We start from the raw sequence: 13,901 nt of genomic DNA, 5'->3' as shown, positions 1-13,901 counted from the left end.
CATGTGACACGTATTCCAAGATGAATGGTGGGAAAAAACGTCCTAGTGGGTGTTCATTTCAGTTTATTATGGCTAAGGAAATTGGCAAAGGAAATGGAAAAGGCTTTGGAAGGGCATGAGGCATTAATTGGCATTTTATTTATGAAAATAATGGAAATTAAGAGAAAAGGAAGATGAAAGGTAATAGGTTACATGTGAGGAGGAAAACGAAGGAAAATAATGGAAAATGAAGAAAATAGAGGCCTCATTGATAAAAAGTATTTTGAGGATCAGTTCATAAACCTTTTGTCAATTCAGTTTTGGAGCTCTCTCTCTATTCTCTCTCTCTCTCACACTCTTAGACACTCAGAGTTTTCTTAGAGCACTTCAGCATCGGATCAAGGAAAGCAAAATAAGGCAAGGGGAAGCAAAGATCAGACAAGGAAGAGTAATTTCGAGCAACTACATCGAGATTATTTGCAGGTATTGATTTGCATGTGTGATTTCCTTGCTAGATATAGCATGCATGGTTATGAATGTGTGTTCTTGGTTCTCTTGCTTTCATGGGCATGGGTTTTTCAAGGTGTGACATTGTTTTTTAACCTATCCTTTCCATTTCTGGATAGCCATGGTGTGATGGGGTTCTCATGTTTTGGTTAAGATGGGTAGTCAGATGAATTCGAAACTGAGTGAGGTGGATCTTTGAAAGAAAGAACACATGGCCTAGTGATCCTTGAACCTGACTATGGATTGCAGTAAAGGCTTGGCCTAGTAACCCTTGAACCAGATTGCAGGTTGTGGTAAACCCAAATTTTGTGTTGCCTCGGTAGGCCTAGGAATCCTCAACCGATGAATGACACGATAGACGGTAAATCCTAGAGGTTGGTGCCCTCGATCAGGCCTAGGAATCCTTGGCCATTGAATGACAGGATATATGGTAAATCCTGGAGGGTGGAGTCTCGATTATGGCCTAGTGATCCATGAATCAGACTGTGGATTGCGGTAAATCCTATAGACTAGGAGATAGTAAAATTCCTCACAGCATAGGTGGAGAAATATGGTGGCATCCATGCTTGTTTAGGGCCTATTGATTCTGTGAGGATTACGGTAAATCATAGTTCCATTGATGATGGTGAGGTGGTGTAGCCTCGAGAAGCCCTCGTTGATTTTTTTTGGTTATGAGTCCCCCATTCATGCTTAGAATATGGCACAGGGGTGATTGGATGAAAGAAATATTTGGTTCAACCAATCTATGGTCGGGTGGTTCGTGGAAGTCCCAAAGCTAGTTGGATTTTGCATTCATTAATAAGAGTTCATTATCCTTGGTATTTCATGTGTAAATGTATTGATTTATATGTGGATTATATGGTTGTTGTATCCTTATTATTTATGTTGTTTATATGTTGGTTATGAGTATGTTTATGATAGTGATGATGTATGGATCTCTTCATGTTTTGATTTGTAAATGAATGAAAAATAAATATATGACCTAATAGATGATAATGCAACTAATGTGATAAGGAAAAAATGTTTTTTAGCGATTCTTAGATAAGTATGAGAGCCATATGTTCATATATGTTGTTATGTCTTGTAGAATGCATATTTGTGACATGTTTGACGAAATGACTGTCATGGATAGTAGGGGTCCAATCAAGTCCTTATTCAATTATTTGTATTAGTTTCATTGTTCCGATGTTATATTTCGTTTCTGGAAGTTTCATGAAGTTCTGGGCAGTGGCCTAAGTCCTAGCCCTGAAAAAGTGGCACAGAATCTGAGGTCATTGACTCTGAACTAGCTGAAAAGTACCCTAGTCACTTGCATGCCCTTGTTGTGAGAGCAAATGGAGGGTCCCGGTCGAATGCATTTCCATGTTGTGGGAGTGACAAAGGGCCTAGGTAAGTAAAATGTTAAGTTTCCTTAGGGGTTGGTCACCTAGAAAGGTTGGTTGGCCCCTGGAGGTTCTGTAGGATGTGTGGAAGGTCAGTTTGGTTTTGTTTTGTCAGTTCCACTTCATTAGTTGTACATGGGGAGTTGAAGAAGATCATAGTAGACTCTCGTCACATGTTTACCCCAGCAGGTCGGCGAGCTTGGGTAAATGTGGGAGGAGAGTGTTACAGAATGGTATCAGAGCGAGTTTCGTTGTCTTTGGGGAATGTCTGGTTTCTATTTTCTTTGGGTGTTATTTGATACCACAAAGTGGTATCAGAGCATGGTTCAACACTTGGACTGGATGGGCAGAATGCTTTTTTTCATACATGCATGTAGGGTGTATATGTGCGTATTATGTATGCATGGTAGCAGTCATTGTTACAATTGTGTTTCCATGTGGAAGTTGATGGTGTTGTTGTTTGATGTGGTCATCATGAGTGCATGTCAGTTGTATATGCATTTCTTATGCATATTAGTGTCTATATGTTGTTATGCATGCATTGTCATGGTTATAGTTATGCATGTATAGTAGGTCAAACATGTGTTGTGAGGTCATTGTATGTAGTTTGTGTCATCATGATTCTAATGTGTTGGCTGAGATAGAGCAGGAGATGTAGACTATTAGAGTGAAGTTGCAGCACTATACTTTGGGGTAAGAGCAGATTGTCATACATGTATTGTATGTTTGGCATGCAGGTATGTTAGTTAATGGATTGTTATATGCATTAGGGTTATATACATGTTTTTCATTTTATTGTTGTTGTGGTTACATGCATGGTAGATGCTAGTGAATCAGTGTGGTCATATGCACATGTGTTAAATAGTCATGAATGATAGTAACTTGTTGTTATATGCATTGTTGTTGTTGTTTTATGTTAGTTAACTTGATGATTATGTTATATGTTGTTGATAAGTATGTTATATGTTAACTTGTTGATTGTTATATGATAGTTAACTTGATGATTATGTTATATGTTGTTGATGAGTATGTTATATGTTAACTTGTTGTTGTTATATGTTAGTTAACTTGATGATTAGGGTTATTGCATTAAGATCTTGATGTTATATGTATCATGTTGATCTGGATTGGTCTGTGTAGATGGTTATGGTTGTGACATTCATGTATGATATGATATACTTGTGATGTTGTGTCGTATTAATTTGGACTAACTTGTGCAGATGTGATAGCCTCCCCTAAGATACTTCAATGTATGAGTTTGATTATGTCGTCCATTTGGTGTTTGAGTGTTTGAGTACTTCATCTAGTTGATTTATTTAACATGGTATGTTTGTAAGTTATTTGAATGTTTGATTAATTGCATGATATGAGTATGTGTCTGTAAGATTGCATGAATGAATGATCTTGTTTTAAGACGGTTGTAATAACACATATGTGCTAAGACAACTTATATGCACTTAAGTGTAAGTATGGGATAGTTATAGTATTATGATTTTGACTATTAGTTAATTATGACATGGATGTTAGTGTTAGATCTAAGACTTTTGTGATCCATAATTTAGAAAACAATGTTTCGGACTAATCACATTGTAAGGATTGGGTCGATGTTTTGAACCAACTAATGTTGTTCATCCTCGGGACAAGGTGAGAAATAAATCAATCTGAGAGAATAAATAGCACATGGATCACTACAACAAAACCAGCGATTTGCGCCAGATTTAGCGCCAAATTTTAGTGCATTTTTTTTGTAATTGTGATGAGCAACCTGGCGCTAAATCTGGCTCTATTGTACAATTTTTAAAGCGTCCTTTTTTGCACCTGATTTTGCATCTTTTTTCACGCTAGATTTTGCATCATTTTTTACACCAAACTATGCATCATTTTTTGCGTCAAATTTTGAACCAAGATTTGCATCTTATTTTATGACAGGTTTTGCTTCTAGTTTTGTGTCATTTTTTGCATCTATTTTTCATTCTCTTTTGCTTCCTATTTTGTGTCATTCTTTGCTTCCATTTTTGCACCATCATTTGCATCAAGTTTACACTGTATTTTGAATCCAATTTAACGTCTTTTTATGCATCCATTTTGTGTCAGTTTTTGCATCTAGTCTTACGCCAGGTTTTGTATCTAGTCTTACACTAGTTTTTGCTTCTATTTTTGCACCAGCTTTGGTGCCTATCTTTGCACCATGTGTTGAATTTGATTTAGCACCAAATTTTGCATCCATTTTTGTGCCCATTTTTGCATCTTTTTTTGGACCATTTTTTACATCCACATTTACGTTTGATTTGTCTCCATTTTTCCCATCTCATTTTGCACCATATTTTGCGTCATTTGTTTCATCCAATTTTGCATCATTTTTAACACCATTTCTTGCATCTAATGTTACATCATTTTGAGCATCCAAATTTGCATTTATATTTGCATCTTATGTTGAGTCATGTGTTGTGTCCACCTTTGCATCTTATTTTGTGTCTAATGGTACATTCAATTTAGAGCCATTTTTTACGTCTACTTTTGTATTTGTTTTTGCACCAAGTTTTGCATCCAATTTTAAGCTATTTTATGCCCCTTTTTGCACCATTTTTTTGTGTCTACTTGTGTCCAATGTTGCACCATTATTTACACCGACTTTTTCATCCAATTTTGCATTTTTTGGTGTCTAGTTTTACATCGTTTTCACCATCCAAATTTGCATCTTTTTTTGCCTCATTTTGTGTCCACATTTGCATATAATTTTGTGTTTGAGTTCGAGCCTAAATTTGCATGTGATTAGGAATCATTTTTTACATCCAATATGGCATCCTTGGTTTCACCTTTTTTCAGCCCCATTTTGCATCTTGTTTTATGTCTTTTCTTACATCTTTTTTTTTCCTTTTTTACACCCAAGTTTGCATCCCAAATTTACACCATTATTTGCATCATCATTAGGCATATTAATTTGTAACGTTTTTTGCTTCTTTTTAACGCTCAACTTTGCATCTTATTTTACATCTAGTTGTTGTTTTTTTTTGCATCTAATTTGGTGCCCATTTATGTGTCCTTGTTTTTGCCCAATTTGATATCCTTTTGTATGCCATGTTTTGTTCCCTTCTTTGTATCAAATATTGCACAATTTTTCACTTCTAATTTAAAACACTTTGTATGTCAATTGTTTGCATTTTGTATTAATTCCTAGTTTAACATCCAATTTTACTTTCAATTTTGCATCCATGGTTACATCCGCATTTGACTTCTTATATAGAGTATATTTTTCTTTACATATATGACCCCCTTTATAGATTCATAGTGAAATATATGATAGTTTCTAAATATCATTAAAGCAGATATCACAATTCAAAATCATTTGTAAAGAAATTTAAGAGAAATTGACAACATCCATCCAAAAAAATAACAATGTGTCATTAACAATTTTCAAAACATGTATAAAATAACAACATAATACTAATAAAATCAGTATTATTTTTAATCAAAACAAGTAAAATTCAAATATGATTAACAAATCAAAATATTTCATGAATATCGTTATTCTACGATAAATTAACAACATACATAAATCAAACTCATCGTATTATTACAAAATCAAAATGTCTCATTGATATAGGGTAAATTCACAACACCCATCTAAACATAACAATGTCATTCTACACAATAATTTCTTCATAAAAAACAATGCATGTGCATGCCTAGCTACCACCACCAAGATCATCCTCATGATCATCTTGACCATCCTCATTACTCTGATCCACATCATCACCAACACCGCAACTATCATCATCATCTCCTCCTTCACCACCATCATCCTCATCCTCATCCTCATCATCTCCTGATATATGTTGAACATAATTTGGATTATCGTCTTGGCAATCATTACCTATAGCATTCTGACAAAAAAAATCAATATTACATGTTAGTATTAATTACATAACACAACGCATGTTTTTGTTATACAATGTTAACCATAAAATGAAAAAACCTTGTTACGTAATCATCATCTCCTGAAATATGTGTGCACTAATGAAAAAACATTGAGTTTCATTTTTCATAATCACAAACAATGAAAAAAGAATCACACGTAACTAGCATCATTTTGGAAATTTTATATTTATTAAAAATCTTTAACATGTTTTCCTCCCATATCTCATAAAAGGTGTGAAACTTTTTATATACTCTCCAATAAGCACTACAACAAAACCAGCGATCTGGAGGTTTTACACTAAGTTTTTCAACATCGAGCTTACTAGGCTTGCACCACCGGGGTTATTAGTAAGAATCTCATGAGGTTTGCATAGCCATGATTATTAGAATCAAAATAGTAGGATTTGCACTAAAAAACAGTTCATAGAGCTTTCCTGCTGGGGAGAAAATCACAAGTTCAACTTTTGCAGTGCAGAGCACTGAGAGCTCGTAAGCTTTCTTCAGCAATCCACCTACGTTTGGAAAATGTAGCCTGCCTACTGGCGATGTTCTCAATCCTCTTCCTCTGCATCTTTCCCCTCACTATTCTTGTATGTCCTCTTTCGTTTTTCCCTCCAAACAAACCCTCTCAAATTGAGAAAGCATAACAACTCACTCGATGAGAATCCGAATCCAATTATCGCTTCTAACAATAACCCAATACAATACCAGAAGTGATTACACAAAACCTCATTGACTCTTCATTTGTTTGGAAAAGAGCCAAGCATATACTTCTGACGAGGGTTTCCGTCTCAAGTCTGGCTCGCAGGACGTCGCTTAGTCAATTGCGAGAAAAGTTTTCCACCTGCCTGTCACATACAGTTTGTCACACTATATATTAAAATAAGGTTGATCATACTAACAATAAGGTTGTATAGTTTAAAAGGAGGGCTCTCCTGACTGCATTTGGTTGGTTTATAGAAAAGATTGCTGGAATGTGTAATGTGAATGCTCTGCTAACTGTTTTTTAAGCATTTGGAAGTATTAAAACCCCCTAGGATAATTAATGTAAGACCTGTTAATTAATGTGTAAAGATGGCTATTGTCCTTGGGCTACCTTAGCTGTTCGTGTTTAGTGATCTGTGGTATTATGACTCCTCAAGTCACTATTAAACCATGAGAACCATGCCCAGGCAGACTAGTGTGACATTGTGGATGAGAACCAAAACTAGACTCCTATAACCTCCTTTTTCATCCTTTAAATTGCAGAATTAACTGACTGTTCTAGTAATCGTTCTTGAGCACCTGAAGATGTGCACCCTAAATAATAAGAATAATACCCTGTAACATATGAATAGTCCATCCTGTGCATGTAGGATATGCACATGAGGTCCAATAAAATCACTAACCAGAATACCAGGTGTTATTAAAGCCTCTACAGGTTGATATATATGAATGTTACAGTGTGCAGGAGTATGATTCAATTCCATACGAAAATACAAAACATCTGATAGGATTTCCTTATACCTCATAGGCAAACAACCATTGTCCCTTCTATAGATGAGCAGAATAAGTGCTTGGTTCTCTACACTAAATAAAGACAAAGTATAGTACTTATTGCTGAAAAAATAGGATTTAAATCGCGGTTCAATTGCTTGACATTCAGCTGGTCACAGAATTGTAGAGTGCATAATCATAAGTGATGTTGCGAGCCTCATTGCTCAAAGTCTAAGGGTCTTGCGAGCCATAATCACAGCCATGTATGGCATATCTTGTGATTATGGCATTTTATGAGGTCAATTCTTGTGAAGACATTTCAGTTTATAATAAATTTTGAACCTCAACAGAGTTTTGGCAAGACCTGGCTGAGCTAGGACATCAACAACACAGCTGATATGAATGACATAATCTAGCCTCAAGAGGGAGCCTCTTTTGTTTCATCACTCTAACAATCTATGAAGTGGTGGAAAGCATAACCACTTCCCCTTGAATATGACACCTAAACAGAGTACAAATCCTAAATGATGCAGCCCTTGGTGCATGTCTCTCAAAGTATCGATATTTCAAATGTTGAAAGCTCTTGTGCCCATTTGATATGCATTCGATTGCAGTTCCCTGAAGAAAGAATCTTATAAAGGTGAGGCCATGGCCAATATGTTAGCCATATCCATTGGAGTTGCCATTGCTTGACAACTTTAGTGTGATCAGTCCCACCATGATTCACATGGGCTTCTACTCAACACTGGCTGTTGCTATTGTAAGAGTCTTCAAGCTCGTTGAACCCATAGTATTGATAAGTGTATTCTTTGGGTCTCTGGTTTTCAAATTCTGCCTATGTTTTCCTCTCAGTATCATTATTTCAAATGCTGAAAGCTCTAATTCCCATTGCTGTGTATTTGATTGTGGTTTCCCTAAAGAAAGAAGCTTATAAAGGTGAGCCCGAGGCCAATATGTTGGCCATATCCATTGGAGTTACTATTTCAGCTTATGGGGAGGCCAAGATGAATGCATGGGAGGTGATTCTCCAGTTAAGTGCAATTGCATGTGAGACTACCCAATTGGTTCTCATACAAATTCCACGAACATCAAAAGGGATTAAGTTGAATCCCATCACATCTTTGTTGCTCCTTGTTGCCTTGTTTTTCTCAGCACCCCTTGGGCCTTAGTAGAATACCCATTTCTGATAATCAGGGTCTCTTCCTTTGATTTGGATTACATGACATTTCTGCTTGTGCCTTGGCTCTTAATCTTGCAGTGTTTCTTCTGATAGGAAAGACTTCAGCCTTGACTATGAATGTTGTTGGTCTTGTCAAGGACTAGCTGCTCATAACATAATCTTTGTCTGTAATAAATGAAAAGGTTACAGTCATAAACTTGAGTGGGTGTGGACTGGCTTTTCTGGCTGTTTGTTACTATAATCATTTGAAACTTCAAGCTCTCAAGTCCAATGACAACCAACCAAAGTACCTCAGCAGTGCAGCTGATGCCAATGATGAAGGAGAAGGTTTGATAATGACGAGTGGGAGATTCTCAATCAGAGATTCAGAACCAGTAGAGAAAAATGAAACTCAAGCTTCAGGATTAGGTATTTAGATCATTAATATTGTCTTGTGCTAGAGATTACTATTCTTGGATTGGCTCCTCTATGCCCAGATCTATTTGCAGGGAACAGGCCAGTCATTCACAGTGAAGAAGATAATGACAAGATTAGTGTATAATGATGGACAGTATGGTGCCATGGTGCCAACCTAAATCTCAAGTAAGGAGGCATCTGTTCATCAATTTGTCAAGAAGCATGGCCTACAATTCAATTGCTCTAAGCCTATCACTTCTTCCACCTGTCAAATAAATTGTTTCCTGTTTGTTTAGTTGACTATGGTTCTAATAAATATACTATTGTTTGATGTAAAAAGACAAAACAAAACAAAAAATATGGAAAGTTGTGACCCCATTTTCTAACTACAAATTGAAATCAGATTACCATAGTGACCACCTCTGCTTATTGGAATCAAAAAGGGGGTGGGTTATGCACAATCCTCCGTATCATTTGCTATTACCAGAGATAATTAAAGCCACCCTAAACTCAAGTCTTAACTATGCTGATAGGGTGTTTGGGGAGGGGGATCCCTTACCAACCCACTATAATCTGCACAAAAGCATCCTAAGAACATATGCAAAATCAACCCTTCAATGAAATGATCCAAGAATATAGGTACTCAAACATTGATTTTATCAAAGAAAAATACAAGACAGAAAGAAAAGATCATAACAAGGATTAGAAGAGTCTAAGAACAGTGCTCACTGTCTATAGAGCCAAGACGAATGCAGAAGAGTTCTTCCTTCAGTTCCCCATCTGAGAAATCAGTTGCATGCCAGACCCAAGTTTTATCACTACCTGCGTGCTCCTGAAGTGACATTGGGGAATGAACTGCAAGGCAAAAAAAAAAAAAAAACAATATAATCCAGATAATAAGGATCAACACAAATTCTCGGCACAGAAAGCCTCTTAAAACTTGGACGTAAGATAAGCTATTACAATCTCAGGGGGGAAATTACAAAAAAAAAAACAAACAAACAAATTTACATACTTAAATGGTTTGCACATATTTTCAATGTCTTGGATTGCCTCATGACCAGCCGAACCTTTGTAGTATCCTTGTGCTTAAGAAACTTTACTGTTCCTACACCACGCTCCTTCCATTGATTCCCATCCTTGTCAAACCTGTACAGCTTCGCCTTCCTGCAGGGTCAAGCATATAAAAAAGAATGGGAATATTAATAAACAATGAAACTGCATTAGGATCATTTTAAGAGCCCATGGCATCTAAGAACAGGATCCTCTACTGCCCGTGTAAGAACAGGATCCTCCTGAGTTCCAGCCATCCCAATACCAGATAGTGCACATATAATATCTTTTTTGTAAAGACCCACTTTATTTTTAATTAATGTGTAAAGATGGCTATTGTCCTTGGGCTACCTTAGCTGTTCGTGTTTAGTGATCTGTGGTATTATGACTCCTCAAGTCACTATTAAACCATGAGAACCATGCCCAGGCAGACTAGTGTGACATTGTGGATGAGAACCAAAACTAGACTCCTATAACCTCCTTTTTCATCCTTTAAATTGCAGAATTAACTGACTGTTCTAGTAATCGTTCTTGAGCACCTGAAGATGTGCACCCTAAATAATAAGAATAATACCCTGTAACATATGAATAGTCCATACTGTGCATGTAGGATATGCACATGAGGTCCAATAAAATCACTAACCAGAATACCAAGTGTTATTAAAGCCTCTACAGGTTGATATATATGAATGTTACAGTGTGCAGGAGTATGATTCAATTCCATATGAAAATACAAAACATCTGATAGGATTTCCTTATACCTCATAGGCAAACAACCATTGTCCCTTCTATAGATGAGTAGAATAAGTGCTTGGTTCTCTACACTAAATAAAGACAAAGTCTAGTACTTATTGCTGAAAAAATAGGATTTAAATCGCGGTTCAATTGCTTGACATTCAGCTGGTCACAGAATTGTAGAGTGCATAATCATAAGTAATAAGAAATAAAAAATTACAAGTTTCCATATATGCAAATTGCAAATAGGTTTTATAAAATAAGAAATAAAAAATTACTGATGGTTTCAATATATGCAAATTGCAAATAAGTTTTGTAAAATAAGAAATTAAGTAGGAATACTGTTCTTTGCATGGCATAGTCTTATAAAATAAATAGGAAATATAATCAATAACAAAAATTATTGATGTCTCAAGATCTGCAAATGGCAAATAACAAATTGCAGGTACTGCAAAATGTTTCAAGATCTCCAAATTGGAAATAGCAAATTACTGATACTGCAAAAGGTCTTGTAAAATAAGCAGGAATACTGCTAATTGCATGGTAGCTGGTATTGCAAAAAGTCTGATAAAATAAACATATGTCGATCATCACCAAAAAGCTCATAACACGAACATACCCAACAACGATTACTTCAATGGAAACATATTTAATGTTGGCTTCCTTCCTTAGAACAGCGTGGTGGACTGTCTGGCTGAGATGAAGAATGGGACCTGTGTTGTTGCAAGGATTGGGAGTCAAGGGCTGCTTTGCTTTTGGGGTGGGCTTCTGATAACATTGAAACAACATCTCTCATCGATGGTCGGTTGATTGGAGACCTACTAGTGCAGAGGAGAGCCACTCTGAGGACCAGCATCATCTCTTCCTTGACTGAGAAACTTGGAACTCTTTGATCTAAGATCTTTTCCCTCCCTTCCTTGGTCTGAACTCTTTCCTTGACCCAGTCCACAATGTTGACACCTTCTCCAAATTCTGGATCCATTGGCTGTCTTCTAGTCAAGAGCTCTAAGAGGACCACCCCAAAGCTGTATATGTCACTTTTCTCAAAGACTTGAAGTGTGTAGGCATATTCTGCACAAATCCAAAAGATGCATAGACTCATGGACTTAATAGATTGCTACCATCCTCAATTAATGAAACAGTACAAGTCTGTGCTAGGTTTAACATATAACTTTCAGATATATATTACAAGAGAAAATCTGTGTAAGAATTTGATTGGCTATGTAGAAAACAATGAATGCTACCTTATAGCAAATTTAGGATTTTGAACTAAGCTGGGCTAAAACATAACTCCATACCCATCAATCACTGAGAATCTGATACACAAACTAACTTACAAATACATAAAAATAATAAGACCTTTTCCATAAGGTTGTCTGATCTGAGAATACTCATATTTCTGAATTCCTTCTTCAAATCCAAACAGTAGCTAAAACCGATTCCCTTTTACTTTTGTGTTCAGCTAATCTTAATGCTTTAGGGATGTAAAACCAATACAAGATTCTCCTTTTGTATTCTTAGATTTTCCAGGGTAAACAATCATGAAACTGAAAGAAAAATGCACTTAGACCATCCTAACTCACTTTGTAAGTAAATTATTCACATCAGAGACAATCATGTTAACATAAAATGGATTGATGGAGTATCATTCAAGAACAAAGTATAACCTACGATGTTAGACACTTTGCAAGTATATTGTTCACACCAGAGACAACCATGTTGACATAGAATGGATTGATGGAGTAACCTAAGATGTTAGACACTTTGTAAGTAAATTGCTCACATCAGAGACAATCATGTAACATAAAATGGATGGACAGAGTATCATTCAAGAACAAGCTATATCCTAAGATGTTAGAATGTATATGGTTTCTGAAAAGAAAATTAATGTTACCATAAAAAGAATGACCACTTATAGTTCTGAAGTTTGAAACTACTTTACCTGGAGCAATGTAGCCATAGGAGCCAATAACAGAAGACATCGCCTCCGAACCAGTTCGAATCAGCTTTGCAACTCCAAAATCTGCAACCCTTGCAGTCATGTCAGAATAAAGCAATATATTGCTAGGCTTAACATCTCTGTGTACAATGGCAGGACGGAAATCTTGATGAAGATAGCATAAGCCCAGAGCCACTCCAACTGCAATATTGTATCTTGTCATCCACTCAGTGAGCATGTTCTCTTCCTTTCTCCCGTGCAAGAGGTCAGCCAAACTTCCATTAGGCATGTATTCATAAAGAAGAAGAGTCTCCTCATTGCCGGAGCAACAACCCAACAATTTAGCTATGTTTCTGTGCCTAACATTTCCCAGGACTTCTACCTCTGCTAATACCCCTTTCTTTCGTTTCCCTCCCTCTTTCTCTTTCTCCACCCACCGTAGCTTCTTCACAGCTATGACATGACCCCCCGGCCTTTCAACCCTGTAAACTGTACCGGCTGCTCCAATGCCAATCATGTTATCAGGCTTCAAGCTCTCCAAAATATCTTCTGTTGTGAAGCTGAGACGCTGGAATGAGGTCATCTTCCAAGGGTTTTCAGGATGTTCTTCTGTGATATTTAGTCATAAGATCGCTAGCCATGATTTCTAAAAACTCTCTCCTAAAACCCGGCTCCATTTCCACCACGGTTAAATCCAGGCCCAAAAACAAGGTTCAGTTCTTATTATTGTTATCATAAAAGCTGCCCTAAATTGCTCCCTGCACCATGATGCCGCTTCACCCGAACTAAAATATATATATAATCAAGCTGAATATAAATAAAAGACAAGCTCCCAAGCTCGATTTTCCCTATTCTGCCATTATGTTAATTAGCACATTCAATCAAAATCATCAAATTGGCAGCAACCTGCAAATCCACTTATTCTTCTCTCAATAACCTCCTTTCTGCAGATCTCAAAGCTCGATTATAACTGAAACCCAAAGCTCGATTATGGCTGAGACCCAATTCACCTAGTACAGAGAAGATAAGAGAAATTTGATCGAAGCCTCGAAAAAAAGGAGGGAATGCCAATGGCTGAGTGGGTTTCGAATCAATTTGTCTGCGTTCGAATCGGAGGTAATTTTTTTGACAACAAAATGGAAAGGCCCACCGATAGTCGCTGAATGGGTGATCGAAACATGCAATCTCGATGATGCCCAGTGGCAATCTCGATGATACCCAGTGGCAAATCTGCTCAACCCACCTGTACATACTTTCGATTTTTCCCTTCTTCGCCCCCTTATATTTTCTTTTCTACGGTTTTCTTGTTGCTATTACGGGAATATACGTTCATGTT

At 36.7% G+C, this 13,901-nt stretch overlaps 1 protein-coding gene across 1 annotated transcript; it reads right to left on the bottom strand.

The window, feature by feature from the left end:
• Positions 1 to 11,242: 11,242 nt before the first annotated feature.
• On the bottom strand, positions 11,243 to 13,182 carry LOC149241945 (leucine-rich repeat receptor-like protein kinase TDR). The gene is made up of 2 exons (XM_089367609.1): positions 12,569 to 13,182; positions 11,243 to 11,697 (listed from the first exon to the last, which is right to left on the bottom strand). Exons 1-2 carry the CDS (start codon positions 13,146 to 13,148, stop codon positions 11,276 to 11,278), a joined length of 1,002 nt encoding a protein of 333 aa, XP_089223735.1. The 5' UTR covers positions 13,149 to 13,182; the 3' UTR covers positions 11,243 to 11,275.
• Positions 13,183 to 13,901: the final 719 nt, after the last annotated feature.

This window comes from Pinus tabuliformis, chromosome 8 (genome assembly GCF_031772625.1).
Source record: "Pinus tabuliformis cultivar Carrire ecotype Pingquan chromosome 8, CPIR1, whole genome shotgun sequence".
Classification (NCBI taxonomy): Eukaryota; Viridiplantae; Streptophyta; class Pinopsida; order Pinales; family Pinaceae; genus Pinus; species Pinus tabuliformis.
This window is presented reverse-complemented; position numbering and strand designations above follow the sequence as displayed.

Coding starts and splice junctions, on each gene's coding strand:
- LOC149241945 (XM_089367609.1), bottom strand. CDS start 13,148: ATGACCTCATTCCAGCGTCTCAGCTTCACAACAGAAGATATTTTGGAG. Junction 11,698..12,568: donor CTATGGCTACATTGCTCCAG/GTAAAGTAGTTT, acceptor GGATTTGTGCAG/AATATGCCTACACACTTCAA.